We start from the raw sequence: 21,104 nt of genomic DNA, 5'->3' as shown, positions 1-21,104 counted from the left end.
CCTGCCTTTGTACCGAGCACACGGGAGGAGGGAGGTGTCTGGGGGGGGGGGCGGCGTCACGGCGGGGCCCGGCCCGGCGCGGCGGTCACGTGAGCGCTGCAGTCAGCTGACCGCGGCGGCGATGGACTTTCTGCTGGGGAACCCCTTCAGCTCCCCCGTCGGGCAGCGCATCGGTGAGACCCGCGCCGCGCCGCGCCGCCCCGCGCGCGTCTCCCCCCCCCCCAACCTCCCGCCTCGCCGCCCACCCTCGGTCTGAAGCCCGCCCGCCCGCCGCAGGACCCCTCTTTCCACCGGGAAGCTGTTGCTCCCGCCCCCCCCGCGCTGCCGGCCTATGGGAGGGGTGCTCGGCTCTGAGTGGCAGGCGCTCTGGGCCAATGGGGAGCGCGCGGCCCCAGGAGGCGCCGGCGGCGGCCAATCGCGGCGCGCAGGGGTCTCGAGGTGGCGAGGCGAAGTTTCCGCGCTTAAAGGGGACGGGGTCCGAGCCACGCCCCCCCCCCCCCCCGCGGTGCCCAGCTCCGTGATTGGCTCGCGGCCATTCCCGCCTGCACCTCGCCGGGGGGCTTCGCTGGGAGGGGGGCTGCTGATTGGCTGGGCTCCAGCCGCAGCGGCCAATCAGCGCCTGGGCGGGAAGACCCCCGTGCCCTGCCCGAGGGGGCGGCCATTACGGGGCTAGGGGCTGTGGGGGGCTTGGTGCGGCCATCTTGTGGCACGGCCGGTGGGCGCCGTGGGTCTCCCCAAGGGAGGCTGCCAGCCCTGAGCTTCCCACCACGAGGTCTGAGAGAAAGAATAAGGCCACAAACAGCCACGCTGGTCTGGAAAGAGATGTGGTTCTAAAAATGCTTACAATAAAGAAGCCTCTCTTCCCGTGTTGTGTCATCCGAAGTGCCTCCAGGTTGTGCCCGCAGTGATGTTTTCGATACAGGATGTCTCCATCCCATATAATGGCCGTTTGTATGTTTATGCAAATGCCCGCTCTTGCTTTCCGTCCCTTGTGTAGACCTTTGTTCCGTTCCTCCATGAAGCCCCTGATTCATCACGCTCACACGGGTGCTGTGCATGGGGCGGGTAGGGAGCAGCAAAGCAGCTGCTTTAGGAAACGCTTTTTTTTTAAGTGCTGCCTATTTCAGAGGCTCTCACTGACCAAACCAACACCAGGGAAGGTTTTCAGTAAAAAAAAAAGTTCTAAATGATCTGTAATGCCTGCCCAGATGACAGTCACATGTTTCATCACACTTTCCAAGGGAAGCCTTCTCCTGCCCTGTACAGAATGACTCTCTTTGATTCTTCCAGCCAGCGTATCAGATACGTTGTTATGTTTGGGTACAGGCAAACTGAAGTCATCTTTTGGTGTTACGGGTTACTACATGCCCTCCAGATCTTCTGATCGCTATAGTAGTCAGATTGTGAGTGGTTTCCTCACTAGGCTTTACTTCTCTTTAAGGGATTTTCAAGCAACAAACTGACAGCAAAGAAGAGGAAGAAAGTATTTCAAGAGTGTTGTCAAACAGGAGTTTGGAGTCCTCTGTATCAGAGGTGTGACAGTAGGGAAATCTTAATGACTGGCGTTGATTGGGGTTATTGGAGTCCAATGGGGTGGAGGACCTGCAGCGTACGAGAAAGCAACTGGGGTGTGGAGGACTAAAAAGGGCTGATGGCTGTAAATATGAATGTTTTCTCCTTTTGAACATCGCCTAACATCCCAGGGATGTGGATAAATGCTATCTTCTCTATCTAATTTGAGACGTGAACATGACTTAATCAAGTTGTTTAGTAGGTCTGTGGCAGCTGCATAGTGAACCCGTGAGTCTGAGCACCAAACCTACACAGTGCTGCTGCTGCAGGCTGTCTGCAGAAAGCTGATACGACATCATGGTAAATTACTTGGGCAAAGTCGTATGTGTCTGATACAGCTTATAAAGTCTAAAACAGCTTTAGATGAAGGCTATAGAATAAAAAATATAAACAAATAAAAATAAAAAAACCCTCTGTGGCACATTGCAGTGATGTTTTCAAATTCCTTCGTTAATGAGAATGTAGTAAATCCCACTTATTTTGCTGTCAGGGAAATGGATATTCAAATAATCAAAGTGAATACTCAGATAATCTCCGTGATTATGAGTCAGTTGCAGAGGAGTAAGTTTACACCTTCTTACTCCCAGTCTTGAGATATAGTCATGGAATTTGCCTTTGCCCTATTTTCAGGCCACAACGTCTCTTCCTAAGTAAGATGAATACAGACATTTAATTGAAATAAAATATTTCTGACCAATGGAGAAACTTTCAGAGTGCTGAAGCATTGTAGTTTGGATTTTACCCTTGAAAGGGTAACCCACTTGGCCTCTATCTAGGAGCTAAAAGAAAAACGGAAATGAGGTAAATGGAGCTAAATAAAAAATGGAAAATCTAATTTCAAGGAGGTGCTCTAGTAGTAACAAGGTGGAGTGAGAGAATGGAGAGGAAACCACCAGTGCTCTCTCCTGAACCCTGAAGCCTAGAATAGCTAGTAATTATAGCAGTACTGAAAGGGACAGAGAGAGGTTATTTTAGTGAGTGAAGCCAGGCAAGGGAGAGAAGTGAAGGTGTAGTACAGAGATGGAGAGGAGTTTTTACTCTTGGGGAGTGGTTAAGCATGAGAACCAGGGAAAGCTGAGACTGGAAAGAGGCAGCAGGTGAAAGCAGATTGCCTGTGCTCATGGGTGAGGGAGAGGAGCAGATAAAACACTGTGCCAGAACAATCCCCACAGCCATTTGGGTCCCACCGTGCGGATGTCCCTGCACCCTTCTGTGAGCAAGTTGTCTCCTCCGTCTTTGGAGAAGTACAGCAGGGCTGAATGGTGGAATCCCAGCTGAGCTGGTGCTAAAGTTTCCTTGTGGAAAGTGAAAGCATGAGGCTTAGCAAGGCAACTGTGCTGGATGCCGATTTAGGCCAGGATGCTGAATTGGGCCAATTCATTGTTACAGATTGAAGGGAGGTTGGGAGAAAGGACTGTTGCATTACTTTCTGCTGAACCTATGCTGTCTTGTGCAATAAAATGCAGGTGCCCTCAAACACCTATTGAAATTGGTGAGAAAGTGCCTGATGCTTTGCCAAGGAATTTTAAGCCATTAGGACAGAGTGCTGAAGGCATCCTGGTTAAGGGCCTGACTTGGAGCAGGGCACTGGTCTCTGACGAGCTGCAGTGGAGCATGCCAGAGGATATGGCCTTAAGTTACCCTAGGGGAAGTTTAGGTTGGATATTAGGAAAAATTTCTTCACCAAACGGGTTGTGAAGTATTGGAGCAGGCTGCCCAGGGAAGTGGTTGAGTCACCATCCCTGGAGGTCTTCAAAAATCATGTAGTTGTAGAGCTTAGGGACATGGTTTAATGGTGAACTTGGCAGTGCTAGGTTAACATGTGGACTGGATGATCTCAGAGGTCCTTTCCAACCTAAATGATTCTGTGAAAGGTTTCTGAATGCTGCTTGGCTGATTATGGATGCTTCAGACCTTTGAAGGAGAGCAAAGGGAGGTGGAGCCTGCTTAGTATCTCTCCCGGGAATGGGTGGGATTGCCAGCCCGGCACTGGGCTCTCCCTGCCACGAGGGAAGAGGCAGGAGGCTTGTACAGGAACAAAGCCACGAAATTCCTCCATGGCACAAAGCAAGGTACAGCTCCGGTGTACCAGTTATGCCGAGTTCAGAATAGTTTCTTATCTCACGGCTCCAGATAACTTTTATGACTTAATCACAGTCAGCAGGAGTGCATCAGATGCCGGGAAGAAAGAGCCATCGCTTTGCTTCGCTCTGACCCCGTACCACAGCCCTCAGCGGCTCGGGGTTGAGGCGAGCAATTAGTGAGGCAGCACGCTGCAAGCAGACAAACCCTGGCGCTGTCACACCCGGGAAGCCAGCCTGGCTGCCAAAACAACATGGCTTTGAGGCGGGCCCATGGAGGGCTTCTTGCACGCAGCGTGGTCCACAGCCAACTGGTGTCGGGCTTTGAAGAATACGGCATTGATACACCGCCGATAACCTCCCTCACAGGCATACCCCGCAGCAGGTCGGGATCAGCTCGCCACACGCAGAAGCTGCCTGATAAGCCCTGCCAGGCAGTGCTGGGCGGGCAGCCATTCCCTGCCTCCTGTCCTCGCTGTTTTTAGGGACTTGTCGGCATCCCCGGGCTCATATTTCATGAGGGGCAGACGGCTCATGTGCAAATTACAGCTCGTGAAACAGGGCCCGCCGTCCTGATCCTTCATGTTGCTAATGAGTAGACTTTGTTTCCTTCCCAACCGCAGGCTTTAGCAAAAGGGCAAAGTTCAGGATTTTCAGGGAAAACTCCAGCATATACAAGGCTTGGGCAGCCTCTTAGTGCTTAGAAGCGAGGAGGATTTAGAGGGCATTAGCTCCAGCCTTCCCAAGGCCAGATAGGCCAGGCCTTAATCTCTGCTGGTAAATTCAAGTGCTTTGTCCTTGGAGATGTCGTGTGGTCGTGTTCCTGTTTTCCATATGCCCTAATTCTGCTCTTCCACCTCCGTATTTTCTGGTTGCATTTAGGGCAGCTGCTCTCCTCCTGCAGCTTTTCGCCAACCGCTGTCAGAAGGGAGGTGAGGGTGGCGGGATCACAGCACCGCTGTGGGGTGGCTGTGGGGCTGTGTGTCACCTCTGAGGAATCCCCACTTTCCCGTACAGGCCGGCCAGGTGAGGGAGCACACACGGTTTGTTTGCATTCCTTTCTGGAAAGCAAACCTGCTCCCCAGCCTTGGCAGGAGGAGCACATTTGGAAGGAAAAAGAGGGCAGGGGAGCGGGTTGCAGAGTAGCATCGAGCACAGGGAAGTGCGTTTGCAGTCTGTTCACACTCATGTAGGGCAAAAAAGAGTATGAGGGGGGTTGGGGAGGTTTTTGAACAGCAAAGATTTGAAGGTTAAATTCTGTTACCATTTCGTCCCTGGTTTCTTCTGTAGCTTGGACCTTCCTTTAGGCTGAACCCAGTTTCCAAGTTTTGTTTTTTCCTTCCACGTGCAGTGTTTTCCTTCAGGAGTGTGAAGGATAGATGTGGAATTCCTTTCAGCAGAGCAAAACCACGCGATTGATTTGCGAGTTTCACTGCCAGGGGCAACAAGCAGTTCACAGGAACTTTTGGGGAGGCTGGAGTTTAAACTGAGGTGCATCCTGAGCGGGAAGTGCTCCTCAGCATGCCAGAGGAGAGCGATAGCAAAGTGTGGCTTTGAGACCACATGCACCAAATCCATCAGAGTCCTGATCCCAGGTTTGCCCTGACAGAAAACACTTCCCCTGTGTTTTGTGTGGTACACCAGGCGGGCACCCCTGTAGTCCATGTAGACTGCCCTGAATATATTCTCCACCACATCACTCAGTGTGATGTTACCTCATGTGCTTCAATGAGGAAGCTTAGATCTGCAGAGGCCAGGATTCCTCCATGGCACGCGTGACAGAAAGTTCATCTGAATGACCAAAGTGACACAAATTCACCTGAATCGAGAGGCCTTCGGGCTATTCCGATGGTAGGCAGACTTACAGAAAGGTAGAAAATTCTCCTTGCCACTCTCCTTGCCTTGTTTGCCCTCTTCCATCTGGTTGTGGCCACAATGTAATCAACCTAATCACAGTCTAATCAGTAGGTTCTGCAGTCAACAGAAAAGGTGGCGTCTGCATTATGATAAGATTCATGCAGGGCGCTTCACGCTATGGTGTGCAATCTGTGGGAAGGACACATGTACAAGAGAGGCTGTGTTGCAGGGAGCTGTGAGCAGCTTTCTGACTGATCCTCAGAAACACGACATCCCAAAACATGATGGATGTGCTTACCGTGTCAGGAATTAGAAATCTTTTTCCTGTGTTCTGGCCCCCCACCCCATTACCGCTGCATGAGTGGGCACTTCGTTTCAGTCCCACTTTAAGTGTCTCGCTGGGTCTCCTGAGGAGCACCTGGTAGGTGCTGAACTGGTCTGGCTTCTTTAGTTTGTCTTGCCCCACTGCTGCCAGGCATTTTACAGGATGGGAGAGCTTGGAAAGATGGCTCTCCCCCGCTGCTTGCCATGTGCTGTATCTCAGTGTTTCCCTGCGGTTTGGAGAGTGCCTGGCCCTGCCCACCCCGCTGCTGGGCTCTCTTTGCCCCCAGCTGCTGGTGGTGTCCCTAAAGGCATCAGTCAGCCCGTGTGGCTGGGGCCGAGAGACGGCTGATTACAGGGTGGAGGCACTGGTGTTCTCTACTAATAGCTGCTTGTTGCCCAAGTCTCTGCCTTGAATAACATCAAGGCTGACTGAGGAATTCCTAATTAAAGGGGACACGGTCAAAGCTGAAACAAGATTGCTTCGGCTTCAGCCTGCAGTCCTCTTCTGCTCGTATTCCCCAGAGGCCAGAAGTTCAGGGGAAAGAAGCAAATGTTAAAGACGGGAAGGTCCCATCTGGGTTGTTTATGTTTGCTTGTTTATTTTTGTAGAACCCATGTGAAAGCAAGGTGACCCGTGTGAAACGCCGTATCGATGTGGTGATAGGCGCTTTATGTATGTAAGCAATGGGGCTGATTCATTGGTCTCATTAACTTGATGCAACCAAAAGCGACGCCGCTGACATTCGATCCGTGGCGGTGTGAGCAGGCCAAGCTCGTGGTTTCTTTTCCTGGCTGTGCAGCAGCAAAGCAAATAAGCCTCCATTTCTCCAGCTGTGGAGCTGAAGTCATGCATTTTCTGCTGAGGCCCTCTCCCTTTGTGTGTACGCAGCAGGGATCAGGCGGTCCATGTCTGATAGCATGTGTGCTGTGGGCAAAGTTGAGCGAATGCCTGTCCCGACAGCAGCCAGCGATGTGCTTTGTGGTGGTGACACCTAGTGGGAAGCACTTGGTGGCTGAGACTTTGCTGCCTGATTCACCTGATTATATTTGGTGGTGGAAGGCAGGGAGAAGGAGGCCGGGCTCTGGGGTGCAGTGACAGCAGAACAGCAGCCGTGAGAGTCCCAGGGCCACTCTTAGCCTTGTCCTGTCTTGTTTTCTGTCTTCCAGAGAGAGCTACCGATGGGTCCCTGCGGAACGAGGACTGGGCTCTCAACATGGAGATCTGCGACATCATTAACGAGACCGAAGAAGGGTAAGGGAGCTGGCAAGGGTTCTCCTCCAGCAGCAGGTCCCAGCACACTCCCTGTAACACTACGTCCCTAGGCTACAGTGGTGGAGGTAATAAGCCAGGCTGCCCAACAGTCCCTTAGATGAGACTCTGCTGGGGGATCTAGAGACACAGCAAAGCTGTCAAGAGCAGCTGTTAGATGGCTCCCTGCAATCCTTGTGAGCACAGGGAGCCATTCAAACAGGCCTTCAGAGTCCCCAGAGAAACCTAGATCCAAGCCAGGCTGCCTCCCATCTCCCAAAGGCACGTTTCCAATATTTTTACTCTGGTTTATTCCTCCTTCGTATCCCTCTCTGTCCTCTGGGAATGTAGAAATCTCCAGAGCAGTGACTGTGGAGAGAGGAAAATCTCAGGCTGCTATTCAGTCCCCTGACAGTGTGAGTCCTGCTGGGGTTATGTTCTCAGCTATTTCCATATACACTCACTCAGACATGCACAAAGTGGGTAGGAGAGCCTTTGTCTCCCTCTCCCTGGGGTGGGATGTTCAGAAATCTGCCAGCCATGTTAACTCTGTACCTGGGGATTTGCCAGTGAATTCAAGAGGGACCGCTCCCTCTCACACTGGAGATGTCAAGAACAGCATGTAGAAAAGAAGGTGATACATAGAGTAGATGATGTAGGTTTCGCTCCTGTCCCACCCCGCAGTGAAGCTGATAGAGGATTAGCTAGCCCAATTTTCTGCTTCACAGTTGTATGTTAACAAAGTCAAATGTCTCTAGTTACAGATCTATCACCCCTTGTTTTCCAGTCCTGCTATCCCCATGGTGCAGATCTGCCTGTCTCTGCTAACACTCCTGAGCTGTCACCACTTAGTATTTCAATTCTGGGTTGCTGCTAGCACAGCTGCACCCTCCTGGCGTGGAGCTCTCTCCCATTCTCCTGCTAATGCCCATCCATTACAGCCTTACTGCCCCCTGATTCGATCCACTCCTGCCCTCCTCATTACCTCAGTGTTTCCATCTCACTCTTGCCCTGCAGCACTGCTGCTCTTCCAGCCCAGTCTCTCTTCCTGTGATCTGCTGGAGCACACGAGTCCCTTTGTGCCCTCTCACAGAACCACAGTGGGCTCAGACCACTCTGAGAGGGGTTAAGGAGGCCCTGCTATGCTGCTGCTCTCCTGTCTACCTGCAGTATATGCAAGATTTTGCCACTGCATCTCCCCTGCTTCCTTTCCTCCAGGGAAATTTTGTTTAACAAGCTTCTCTCTAAACATAACAGGGGTTGTTTCATCTCTCTCTTTCTCCTTCCTGCTTCTAACCCATGCCAAGTTTTTTGTGTTCCTTTCTTGGCATCTTTGCTAAGGGATTTTGCTCCGTCCCCAAACAGTACATTTCTATTTTTGTATTTACTCTCCCCTCTGTTTTGTCTGTACACCTTGGATTGTTGCAGACAATAACACAAAAGCCTCCAGTTCCAGCAACAGCACTCACCAGGAGGACCCTGGTTCTGTTGCAGAACCACAGGCAGAAGCTGCTTTACCAGTCTTTGCTTCAAGCCACACTGAAAACGTGGTGGGGGAATGGTCACCACTGAGTATGAGATTCTAGATGCCAGTGGCTGTTTTACTTCGATTCTTTCTCCCTAGGTGAGAAAGAATCAACCTTGTGATAACATTTCTCCATCTGATTTCTCCTGCAGACCCAAAGATGCCTTCCGAGCCATAAAGAAGAGAATTGTAGGGAATAAGAATTTCCATGAAGTTATGCTGGCTTTGACGGTGAGTGATCAGGTCTTTCTCAGCTTTGTGATGTCCTGCTGTAAAGCTGAGTCCTTGACTGCAAAGACACGGGTACCCACAGACAGCAAGGCCAACCCATGCAGGCAGAGAAAGCTGCAGCTAATGCTTCTTTGCCTTCAAAGGTCTTGGAGACGTGCGTCAAAAACTGTGGCCATCGCTTCCATGTCCTTGTGGCCAGCCAGGACTTTGTGGAAAGCGTCCTGGTGAGAACAATCCTGCCGAAGAACAATCCGCCTGCCATAGTGCACGACAAGGTGCTGACCCTCATCCAGGTGAGCCAAGAAGAGCGAGCATCTGCACCGGTTCAGAGAGAGTGTGTTTGCCTGTAGGTGTTTGTGCACTGTCAAATGACGCTGGGCTGCGTTGTCTCCCTTTCCCCAGTCCTGGGCGGATGCTTTCCGCAGCTCTCCGGATTTGACTGGTGTCGTGGCTGTCTATGAAGACCTTAGACGGAAAGGCCTGGAGTTCCCCATGACCGACCTGGACATGCTGTCACCCATCCACACACCGCGGAGGGTATGGGAGCATTGCTGAGGAGAAGGAAGCTGGGCTGATATTTTTCTGGAGATCTGAGGGGACTGCAGCAGCTTTAGGTCGCGTTTAGAGGAAATGAGGAGGGAGAAGCTGCAGGAAAGCCTCTTTGCAAGGCTGTGGTGGGCAAAGTGGCTACAGCTACAGGGCAAGATATGTGGGGGAGGTGAGGCAGAGAAGCTAGAAGAACTGTTGAAAGCAGCTGGGGAGCTGACATCAACGTTTCTTTCACAATTGCACTACCTGGGAATGTCTAACATCTTCTTTCTGCCACTTCTCCCACCTCTGTCCACAGACTGTGTACAGCTCCAACTCCCAGTCCGGACAGAACTCACCTGTGGTCAACTCCCCGCAGCAGATCGAGTCCATCCTCCACCCTGTCACCCTGCCCGCTGGCAGAGAGACATCCAGCGAGGCGCCCATCACACCCACACCAGAGCAGGTGAGTTGCACACAGACCCTGTGGTGCTGCTGAGCGTGCCTCCACCCGGGGGCTGTTTCACCAATGCTCTCCTGGAACTGCTGCCCTGGTCCTTCCCCAGCCTCTGTCCTTAAGGAGTTGTTCTAAAACATCACCCCTCTAGGGCTCACCAGAGCTCCTTCGTGGTCATAATGATGAGCTGGGGCACCACAATCACAGAGTGGTTTTACTTCCCTAAGACAGGGCTGCCAGCAGGTATAGGGAGGATCCTTTGGCTGCAGGGAAGAGGGGAACTGAGACACACAGGCTTTGAGTGAGGTCTTTGCAGAGCAGTGCAGCGCAGTGTAAGCTTGCTCAGTGCATGCCTCCTTATCATCTTTGTTTATCTTGCCTCACTGCTGACTTTATGTAAATCAGCACTATCTGGTTATGTGGCTTGCAAAGGCCAGGGCTTTCTCAGTTGTTTCCCCATCCTGTTTTCTCCTTCCTCGCCCTGACTTCATATGACAGCAGGTTCAGCACTAATCCTCCAGCTGTTGGTAGCTTGCATCCCCGCACAGAACAGAAGCTAGAGACTGCTCTCAGGGGGCTCATTAGTAGCCTCTGAAACCAGAGAGAAAGAGCTTCAACTGCACACTTAGCCCAGGCTCACCTTTTGGATGGGAATTCATTTCTTCCCCTCTTCCGCTGCTTCAGAAATGAAATGATTGGAGTGGCTGCCACACAGGAGCCGCTGGCAGGGGAAAGACTGAATCATAACAGCATCCTGTGCTGGCTGTTGAAATTCAAGGTTAGGCGTAGTGGCAAAGGTCCCCGGTGAGAGCCTGGCATCTTTTAGCAGCAAATGAATTTGATGGTGAGTAATGGGGCTTCCTTCGGCTGGGAGCTCCCAGGAGCCAAACTAAGCAGTGACAAATGAGTTCTCCAGTGGCCGTTCCCTTTGGCTCTGTGAACACGCACACGCTGTGTGCTGCCATTCAGAGCTACCTTATCTATCCCCCTAGCCTTTTAGGCTGAGTAGTTAACGCTTCCCCTCCCTTCTGCAGGTCGGGAAGCTGCGCAGCGAGCTGGAAGTGGTGAACGGGAACGTGAAGGTCATGTCGGAGATGCTGACAGAGTTGGTGCCATCCCAGGCTGAGAATTCTGACCTGGAGCTGCTGCAAGTAAGGAACAGAAGGCAGTGCTGCTGGGCAGAGGGCTGGCACATGGAGCTCAATTTAGGAGTGACTTGAGGGGCTGAGGAATTACTCATGACAGGCATGGGGAGCAACTGAAGTGGACAGTTTAGTGTGGGGCTCATCGGGGTGTGATGGGATAAGGGAGTCACAGGGGAGGTGGAGTTTAAATGGCCAAGGGAAGTTGCACTGTTGAGCTTGGAGTTGTCTCACATAAGGACCTGTAATCCCTGAGGGCCTTTTTTTTCTAAATGATGTGTTAAACAAGAAGCATGCAATTGTGAGGAGAGAGCAGACCAGTAACTGTAAAGCTCATATTCAGTTTAAATCTCATATCAGTATCTGTTCCCTCTCTACACTTGCTGATAGGCTCCAGCAGGCTCTGGGGTCTGTCTGTCCCAGTCACACTTCCAAATCCGCGAGTGCTCAGCCTCAGTTTCACCTTTGTGGTAACTTTGCCTTGCTGTGAGCAGGAGCTGAATCGTACGTGCAGAGCCATGCAGCAGCGTGTGCTGGAACTGATTCCCCGTGTCCTCCATGAGCAGCTCACCGAGGAGCTACTCCTCATCAACGACAACCTCAACAATGTGTTTCTACGCCATGAAAGGTACCCATCTCCCTTCTCTGCCCTGGTCTTCCACAAGAGTTGCCTGCCTTCTGATAGCCTTTTATTCCACACTTTTGAACTGCCCATGGATGTAATGCTTAAGGTGTCAGCCTGTACCACCCATCTGTGAAAAAAGAGCCAATTCATACTTCTTCCTGACTTATTCCTGCCCCTTCTGAGACACTGTGTTGTTGATGGTATGTAAACCCAACCCAGAAGAAGGAGGGAACTGCATGGAAAGAGATGGTTTTCTAGCTCTGCGGCAGGCAGACACAGAAAGGACTTGCCCAGGTGGAATTTGCACCCTTTTTTGTCCTCCATTTCACCAAACTTATCTCTTCTGCTAGGGTGAAATCTGGAGAATTTGGTCCCTTTTGTCTGCGTGAAGGAGAGCTAGGTTTGAACCATTTTGATTAGAATTAGCTTTGGAGTATCACAAGAAGCTTCCTCACACCACACCTTTGGAGACGTGAACTCTGTGGGCTCCGTTGTGGTGTCTTCTGTCCAGGGGGGAGAACTGAGCCCTGAACCATGCTCCCTCTTTCCAAGTATGTAGGAAGGGGCAAACTGTGCCAGGCCTTCCTGAGAAATCTGTTGGGTTGAGGGTGAACAAGCACACACTCTTGTAATTCATGCTGTCACGTCCTGTTATTTTTCTTACAGGTTTGAGCGTCTTCGGACTGGACAGCCTGTTAAGGTAACTCAGAGTTATTGCCTTTGGTACAGCTCAGTTTGCATCCTGCAGCACCTGCTGTATCCTGCTGAGTTGGAAAGGGATCCCATCTGCCCCACTTGAAAGCTGCAGGCTTTGTTCTTCCTGCTCAGCTGCACCAGACCACACTGGTGTGCAGGACAGTCCAGTTCCCAGTGCTGTCCTCTCCCTCCCTGGCAGTGGGCCCCTTCCCCTCACCCAAAGAATAAGGACAGACCAGTTGTAGATGTGTTTTCTGGGTGCTGAGCATGGAGAGGACCAGTTCCCAAATGAACCTCGCTGTGTCAGCACTGCCCTGTTGTCTGAGCAGCACCCAACCTACAGACATCCGTTCTGCCCTGGGACACTATTCCCAGCCAGTTCTCCCATCACTGCCCCTGTTCTTCCAAGGAGAGGTTTATCCAGCTGGTATCTTTTGATGGACTACAGAAGGGCTTTCCTCTCCAGTGTTAAAGAACTAGAACTAGGGGGTCAAGGTGTCCAAACCTCACAAAGTCTTCACTATCTTCCATTTTTTCTCCAAAGGCACCAACCGAGGCCCAGAACAGCTTGATTGACCTGGGACCCAGTACTCCTTCTGCGGCGAAACAACCTGAAGTCACCAACAACCTCTCCTCCCAGCTGGCTGGAATGAGTGAGTTGCCATGTAGTACTCCCCTCGGTCCTTATCCTGAGAACCCTTTAATACCCTTGAATCACCTTCTAAAATAATTTAGCTACGTTTATAAAGTAACCTAGAGAAATAGGGTATGTTGTCAACTAATAAACTCATGAAGAAACCTGTGTATGTGCCAATGGACACAAGCATGTCTCAGCATCCACAGCCTCAGGTTGTGCACGAGGTGGTCATGGCTTAAGGAGGACCTCAGCATTAGGCTGTGGCTGAGGTCTGGGCTTTCCAGCAGGGAAAAGGAAAAAGATGCTCCCCCTCCTATCCCTAACAGCAGTGCAGTTGCCTCTTGCTGTGTGGTGTCTGGGAGGAAAAAAGCTGCTGAGCTGTACTGCAAAGGCAGCCGTGAGCATCTTGGGCTCAGGACCCAGGTCTTGACAGGTTGTCAGAAAGCCTAAACAGTCCTGATGGTCTTCAGGACATACCAACAGCCTACATAGTAGTGCCTGAAGCTCTCTCACTGGCTGTGAGCACATTCAGTAGAGCTTGGGTGCAGCTACAGAAAATCAGGAAGACTGTATTGACAAACAAGCCAGTGGAGATATTTCTCAAATCAGGGTTTTTCAGGTGACACTTAAATAATGGAAATCCACTTGTCTGTCTCAGAGTCTCAGAGGTGTTTGCCCAGAAGCACAGGTTATTCTCTTCCACAGGTTATGGAGCAATTCCCTGTGTTGTCTTAAATGGTAAGGAACATCTGGCCTTCAGAATCAGTGCAGTAAATCGATGCCGCTGTTGCCAGACTGAGCTAAAAATATCCTGCTGAGCAGGTGAAGAAGAAACTGAGTCTGGCACTTCACTCACATCACCCAACGCGTGCATACGCTGTTCTGCTGCTGAGGGGCAGGGTTGATGAGTGGGCCTAGAGCCGTTCAGCCTGTTCTGATGCTGGTTTTCCACTTAGTACTCCAAGCACACAGCCCTCCATTCACTGCTCTGTCCTGCCTGCTCACCCTCCTCTGTCTCCCACAGACCTGGGCTCAAGCAGCGTGAGTGCAGGGCTGCAGTCCCTCAACACCTCCGGCAAGCTGGAAGAAGAGTTCGACATGTTTGCCATGACCCGGGGCAGCTCGCTGGCTGAGCAGCGCAGAGAGTGAGTGTAGCACCCCTTCTGTTCTTGCCTTCTTGTAAGTGGGGAGCGTGCGGGGAAACAGGGGCTGTGAATTCAGCAAGCAGCAGTTCCTAGGAGGCAGTCGGATGTGACAGAAACGTGCTCTTCCCATGCAGTGTTTGTAGGATGACCTCAGTAGTTCCCCTGCTAACATCGTCTCCCCCTCACAGTGTCCTGGGCACATGGAAAAGGAAGTGGTCTGTGTGTGTGCGTGTCCCTTACTGCTAAACAGAGGGGCTGCATGTGCTGGGATGCTCAGTGATGGGAGATGAAGGTGTGGAGTGGGACTGGCTGAGTTTCCTTGTCTGTCTGTGAACTCAGGAGTTGCTCCGTGCCTTGACTGGGAAGATGTCGAACTCGGTTGTCACTGAATACCAGTGGAGCCTAATGGACTGACTGTTGAACTGGAGTGCAGGAAAAACACAATCCAGTGTGGCTTGCAAGACAGGGCACTGCTCTGTGCCTCAGTTTCCCTGTTGGTAAATGAGACTGATGTTTGAGACTTCCTTATGGAAAGCAGCAAGAGTTGGGTGTTGTCTCATCTGGACTAAAGAGGGCTTTTCTCTTCTGCAAAGAGTGGATTCCTGAGTCCTTATTCTGGGAGGAGCCAACAAGAGCTGTGCTGACTGGATCCTTTTGGCTCACTGAATCTCTTTCACCTGTCAGAATCACCCCCTGTTCTCCACAGGTTACCAAGCAGCAGAGTCCACAGGCACAGGGCTCCCTCCAGCCCTCCAAGACTTGTGCTCTTGATCTCCACCCCTGGAGTGCCTTCCTCTGCAGTTGTACAGTGGCAAGTTCAGACCTCATCAGGATGTCTCCTTTCATTCCCTTGTCTCAGACTGCTTCTAGCAGTCCACGGGCAGCACACAACTTGATTTATTCCTGGTCATCGTGTCCAAACACTGAGCTCCTCCTGCTCTGCCTCCACGAGCCGGGCTGGCCCTGCACCTCCCTCACCACACTGCTGGGCTAGGAGCACGTCAGCCTGTTGGGAAGCCGTGCTTACACACACAGACAGCTGGTTTGGGCTCAGCCTGTTTGCTCAACGTGAATCCCACCACTCTTAGCCCTAAACCACTTCACTCAGGGCTGGGAACCCCTGGGTAGATGGCTACATGCAGAGAGCTCCCAGCACACAGTGGGTGTGCTGCCTCAGGGTAAAGGCAGTCCAGGGCAAAACACAGGTGCCAACAGCCTCCAGTTTGGGGCTGAAATCTGAGCTTCTGGTATGTGCTCGGTGCTGGTGGCCGCGGGAGAGCTGGGCAGGGGTGGAATCGTATCCTCCCCGGCATGGTGCAATCCTTAACACACTGAGACTTGTGATCTTTGCTGTAATGAGGCGTCTTCTATTTATGCCTCTCTGCCTTCCATCTGCCCACATTTGCACCCCTGCCAGGTAGCCTCTTCTCTCACTGGCTCGGGTTTCCCATTTCACTCACCAGCCTCTGCTGTCAGTGTCCCCCTCCCTCTGAACCGACCCATTTCCCTGCTGCTCCCGGACAAGACGTTCTTGCAGCTGGGGTCTGTTCCTGACTCCCCGTGCTTCATGAGCATCTCTGCGAAGCAGTGCTTGAAACACCTCAAGCCTTTCCTGCCGTTCTTCCTCATCAGTGGCATGATAGCAGCACTGTACTTCATCCTTGATGCCATCGTCCACAGCGGCCCCTTCACGGATGAGCACTTTTTCGAGAAGTTTGAGCGTCGCTGGCCCAAGCCCCTGGCCCTCAACAAGAACGGATCCACGTGATGGGCTGCTACGGCTGCAAGGAGGGGCCTGGGAGCAGCTGGAGGGGAGACCTGCGGAGAGCTTCTGGGACAGGCTTCGTGCTCCCACCATGGAAGGACTGTTGGTTCCAGCCTGCGTGGATCAGATGGTGACGTGTGGCGTTAGTGTGTGCAGTAGCTGCGTAGCGGGGACACGGAAATGGAATAAGGGAGATGAGGGGTGGGATGTGTCTCTGTGTGGAAAGAAGTTGCTGTAACGAGGCGTTTGGAGACCCTGAAGCAAGGCCAGGCTATTCTGATCATCCAGCCTAACCTCCTACGTGGCATACATCTGCGAGTCTTTGCCACCACCAGTTCTTAAGTGGTCTTGGTTAAAGTTGTGGTTCTGAGCCATGCCTGTGAAGGTATACGGGTACACAGGGGCTTCAGTGCTCAAATCCTTCCTGTAGCACTCTGCTGTGTTAGTTGTCTGTGTTAGTTATCTCTGTCGTCAACCCCAGAGAAGATGAGTGCCATGTTTGATGCACCTAGCTCTGTACGACTGTGTTTTAGTCTGTTGGATGATCGGTTTCAGACGATGCTTTGTCATCCTCCTGTCGTGTGCCTGGGCTGTCCTCTGGTTTTCCACAGTGATGTTGCAGTGAGCAGTTTATTTTGTTTTGTGTGTGCTGCATTCATCTTTCGTAGGGGTTTTGCCTGCCTTTCTAGAAGCTCTTGGTAGCAGAGTGACAAGAGATGAAATGTTCTGTAGTCAGCAACCCTGAGTATATATTTAGGAGTTCCTGCTCTCCACTCTCGGGCTTTTTATTCACCTGTCTGTCATCTAACTTTGTGCTTTCAGGGTAAAGTACGAAGATCCCCAAGCCTCCAAAGGACTCGCTGGTGCCCTGGATGCCCGACAGCAGAACACGGGAGCGGTAAGTGGCCACAGAGCCTTTAGTACATCCCCAGGAATGGTTGTGTCCTCCTTGCTCACCAGTGCAATAAATGTGCAGTCGGTTTGGAAAAAAAATCAAGCATTTAACGTGACTGATGATAACTCCTCGTCTCCACCAACCTGCATTCACTCCCTGGGCTCTCCACCTCATGTTTTAAACCTCGGAGGTGAGGAACTATGGAGAGTCTGGACTTGCCTCAGTTGGTAACAGGATAGCCTCCTTACATCTGCAAGGAAATTTCCACTTGGAAATAGGTTTTATTCTACCTCAGCGGGTTTCCAAGTCTGTTTGCCTCCTCTCTGCAGTCAGAGAAGTGGGCCACCATTAACAGTGTGTTCTTTCCCCCACCCTAAACCCACTGCCTCCCCTCTCCCCCACCCTCTGCAAGAGCAGTGTTCAGTGCAGACTCTCTCTCGACCAGGGGGAGTTTGGTGCCTCCAGTGATGGAGCCCAGCTGACTAACTGGATGGTGCGGCAAGGAATGGTGAGACTGTGGGGCGCCAGCAGGGAGAAAGGAGGCTGGGGCTGCTGAACTAGACAGAGGTGCCACTGGCACAGCACATGAGGATGCACAGCAGACATCAGGAGACTGCAAAGTGACATGGCACAGCCCTGCCCTGGAGACCAGGGTCGGGAAGGAAGCAGGCAGAGTGTCAGTCTTCCCTCAAGCATATGTAATTGTAAGGAAAAGTCCCGGCAGCCTGGAGGCCAAAAGAGCATGTGCTGCCCTGTGAGCTAAAGGATGCCCTGTTACGGGCTGGGTGTCCCAGGAGCAAGGGCACCGCACTAACCACAAGTAATATGGGGAAGGCTGCTGCTGTTCATTCCCTCTGCAGCCTCTCCTGCCCAGCATGAGCTGCTCCACTCAGAATAAAACTTATTTTGGCTTTTATCCTGCTGGAGGACTTCTCTTGTAGCTAAAGAGCTCAAGCCCCCAAGCTGTTGAATTTTATCTGTCGGCAGCAGGAATTCCTGCACTGCGCTACCTCAGGCATGCTGCGGTTTTGACACACCCAGGTCTGAAGTCTGTGAGCCTGCCTTCCTGAAATGGACACTGCCTAAACTGATGTCTGCTCTTGGAAGTTTCCCCACAAGCTGTCCAGCTGGCTTGAACGCACTTCTACTCCAAAGAGTTCCTCTTTGGGTAGACAGAGCCACTTTGCTTTGAAACTTCCTTGATATTACACATCCTCTTCCATCCCCACTCACCCCTCTGCCAGCTGTGGTAACTATCTGAACTTGCTACCTGGTTTGGGGAAGTCTGCCTGTCCTTGGTGAGAAGGGGTTGCTCTTCTTCTTGGCCTCGCTATCTTCTGAGAGAGCTATAGGTACTATATAGACTAAGAAAAAAAGCTCCTACAGATACCCTCTGGCATTTCTGCTTGTAAAACCTCTAGCAAGGGCTCAGCTTTGCTCAGCTTTGTTCAGGAGCTTGTGACTGGAGGAAAGGATCTGGGGTTTTGATTTGGTCTTGGTTTCCTTCAAGGATATCTCTGTCCATTAGAAAGTTGTCTCTGCTGCTTAAATTGTGCAGGGATGTAAAGTCTTCTGTGCTAGCTTCTTCCCTACTGGGAGTCAAACTTTAATTGCAGAGGACTTTGTCTTTGATGGATCCATTTCTATAGTTTGGTGTGATGTCAGATTCTGCTGTGCTTCATGATCTTGCCAGGGAATCACTTCTTGGCAGGTGTATTTTCCCCTCAGTGCGGTACCAATCCTGGCACATTCATTATCTTCAGCACCACAGACTTTGACATCAGACCATCACTGCTCTGTGGAAGGGAGGCGATGTGGAGAAAAGCACGCCTCTTCTCTGGCTGCCTAAATCAAGCAGCCAGCTTCCACCTAGTGGGTCCTTACCGGAATGGAAAGCCTCATCCTGTACTAAACCCCAAAGCCAACTACCAAACCCCAGATGCTTTTAATGGCACGCATCCTATAAGCTACGCGTGCCTGGGTATGGATGGGGCAGAGGAAGCAGGTGAGCCATTGGTAGCTGGGAGAGCTTTGCAGTTGCAAGTCGCCTTTGGAAGGGCCTGAACTGACAGAATGGTGGGACAAGAGGGTTAGATTTTGAGTTGGGCTCCCCTTTTGCAGAGTGGGTTTTAAGAACACCCTCTCTTCTCTTGGCCTCATTTCTCTTTTTCCTTCTGTCCCAGGTGCCGGTTCCCCAAGCCAATTTCATGGAAGACATCGAAAAGTGGCTCTCCACTGACGTGGTAAGTGAGGGGCTGCTGTCCTGGAGGCAGCCGTCCTGTCAGAGCTGTCTGTGGGGCTGGATCTTAGGCAGTGCTCAAGGGCACCAGCACTGCTGAATGTGTGACACAGGCTGCTTGGAGGGAGCAGGGGAGGAAAAGGCGAGGACACAGGGCCTGGGGTATTGTAACAGTATAAAAAGCCTTTTGGGAGGCACATGAGCTGGGGCTTAGGGCCACTTAAAAACGTCTGTACTGCTGAAGAGGGGAAGCACTGTCTTACTTCCCTCCATGCAGACAGAGAATCACACCTGTGGAGTTACCTTTGCCTGCCTTGCCTCTAACCATGCCCTTCTCCTTCCCTAGGGGGAGTCTGAGGATGCAAAAGGTGTCACCAGTGAAGGTAAGAGTCACCAGCCAACCCCCTTCTCCAGCTGGCAGCACTTGGGTTTTTCCACAAACCTCTCTCCTTGCTGATGCTCTGCTCTTGTCCCAGAGTTTGACAAGTTCCTGGAAGAGCGAGCAAAAGTTGCGGACCGGCTCCCCACTTTGTCCAGCTCTTCAGCAGGCACGTCCGTCTCCCCTCCTGCTGCCAACCATCATCGGAAGCAAGCGAAGGAAGATGACGCTATGTTTGCCTTGTGAATGCTACTGACTGGTGTGCTGTGGAGCAAGAGGCTGTGTGTGCTGTTTCGCTCGCCTCCGACCAGGGGCCAGCAGGGGAAGGACTCTGTCCCCTTCCTCCACTCTCTTCCTGTTTTCTTTTTTTTTTTTTTTTGAGTTGTTTTTATCTTAAAGCTGCTTTCAGATTCCAGATAACCATTGTTGTGTTTAGGGATGTCGCACAACAGGCTTGTGAAGGGGCTTTTCAAAGCTGCTTGAGAACGTGGAAGGTGTGGGCTTTGGTTTTGGTACGAGGTGGGCAAAGCAGAAGCAGCTCCCCACCCTCCTCTCCAGGGAGGCAGTCAGAGATCTTGCCCAGGAAACAGGAGAGGCTGCAGCCTGCTGCTGAAATCGTGCCTGCCTGCTTCTTTCCTAGCCTCCCAACAGAGCGGGTCCCTGGCCCGCTGCCTGCTGCTGTTAGACTAGAAAGCAGCAAGGGCGTGCGACGTTACAGGTGGCAGAGCAAAAACACTAATGGTAGCGGGGCCCTCTTGCTCTAGCCTCTCTTGCACAAGTGCTTGTGGTATGCAACAGCTTCCCACTCACAACCCTTCCTCTTCTCCCCCGTCAGTTTGTCCAGAGCCCTACCCAAGCCCCCACGTTTCCGTTCCACAGCAGCCAGGCCCAAAGCCCTTGGCTGCACGCAGGGCTCGAGCTGTGAGTGGTACCCAGCCTGCGGGCCGAAAGGGCTGCCTGCCCTGGGGTGGGGTGTGCCTTCAGCAAACTCTGCAGTTAATTTAATTCCCCCCTTCTCATCCTTTCCTCCCCTCTTTCCCTGATACCATCCCGCCTCCCTCTTGCTGCTTCCGCTGATGCCTTCCACCGTGTCCTGCTGTGGTGTGGGGAGGATCCCGGTGCCTCTGAGCAGCCAGCGCTAGCGGCTCCCCGTGTGCTGGGGGCAGAGAGCTGTGCTCCCTGAAGCTGGAGGCTTTAGGCACTGTTACACCAGGGAGAATGTGCCGTTGCTGGGGTAGCTTGTTCAGCTGGTGAGCACAGAGGTGAAGCAAGACTCATCCGACACCAAAAAACAGCTTTGCAGCAGCCGGGAGCTCCTTTGCACATGGGGAGCAAAACCCTCCCGAAAAAAAACCCGCACACACGCTGCCTAATCCTACGGGGCGGCCAGGGAGGAGGGTGCCGAGCCTGGGGCTCCTGCTCGTGGGATTTCTTGTTGAATTTGGGAGAGTTGCCTTTTTTATTGCACATTAAAGGAGCAAACTCTTGACCCTGAAGAAATGCGTGTGCTGTCTTTGCCGGCGTGGGGAGGGGAGGACCCTGGGCGGCCACATTTGCTCTCTGCAGGAAGATGAGAGCACGGCGTGGGGGCCGAGCAAAGGCAGGTGGGAGCTGTTTCAGCGTGGTTTCCTGGGGAGGTGGCTCCAGCCCATCTCAAAATAGCAAGAGGGCGAGCCACCTCCTCTGCTCTCCCTCTCTGCCTTGTGACCAGGCCCAAATCACACCTCACACTCCATAAATCACTCAAAGACGTGCAA

General features: G+C 52.1%; 1 protein-coding gene across 3 annotated transcripts; it reads left to right on the top strand.

The window, feature by feature from the left end:
• Positions 1–18: 18 nt before the first annotated feature.
• Positions 19–20,847, top strand: TOM1 (target of myb1 membrane trafficking protein). 3 transcript variants are annotated; one of them, XM_027450011.3, is made up of 16 exons: positions 19–173; positions 7,002–7,086; positions 8,761–8,839; positions 8,983–9,132; positions 9,242–9,376; positions 9,687–9,833; positions 10,859–10,975; positions 11,461–11,594; positions 12,258–12,291; positions 12,832–12,940; positions 13,949–14,069; positions 16,657–16,732; positions 17,175–17,237; positions 18,913–18,972; positions 19,315–19,351; positions 19,445–20,847. In XM_027450011.3, exons 1-16 carry the CDS (start codon positions 122–124, stop codon positions 19,591–19,593), a joined length of 1,548 nt encoding a protein of 515 aa, XP_027305812.1. In that variant the 5' UTR covers positions 19–121; the 3' UTR covers positions 19,594–20,847. The 3 variants fall into 3 exon arrangements, with proteins under 3 accessions (XP_027305812.1, XP_027305818.1, XP_071894284.1); XM_072038183.1 differs by lacking the exon at positions 19–173 and adding an exon at positions 730–892; XM_027450017.3 differs by lacking the exon at positions 17,175–17,237.
• The last annotated feature ends 257 nt before the right edge of the window (positions 20,848–21,104 follow it).

This window comes from Anas platyrhynchos, chromosome 1, assembly GCF_047663525.1.
Source record: "Anas platyrhynchos isolate ZD024472 breed Pekin duck chromosome 1, IASCAAS_PekinDuck_T2T, whole genome shotgun sequence".
NCBI classification, from domain to species: Eukaryota; Metazoa; Chordata; class Aves; order Anseriformes; family Anatidae; genus Anas; species Anas platyrhynchos.
Note: the sequence above shows the minus strand (reverse complement) of the source record. Positions and strands in the feature narration are given on the sequence as shown.

Excerpts from the sequence above, each read along its gene's own strand:
- TOM1 (XM_027450011.3), top strand. The coding sequence starts at position 122 with ATGGACTTTCTGCTGGGGAACCCCTTCAGCTCCCCCGTCGGGCAGCGC. Across the intron at positions 7,087-8,760 it reads ATTAACGAGACCGAAGAAGG|ACCCAAAGATGCCTTCCGAG; the intron begins GTAAGGGAGCTG and ends TTTCTCCTGCAG. Across the intron at positions 11,595-12,257 it reads GTGTTTCTACGCCATGAAAG|GTTTGAGCGTCTTCGGACTG; the intron begins GTACCCATCTCC and ends TTTTTCTTACAG.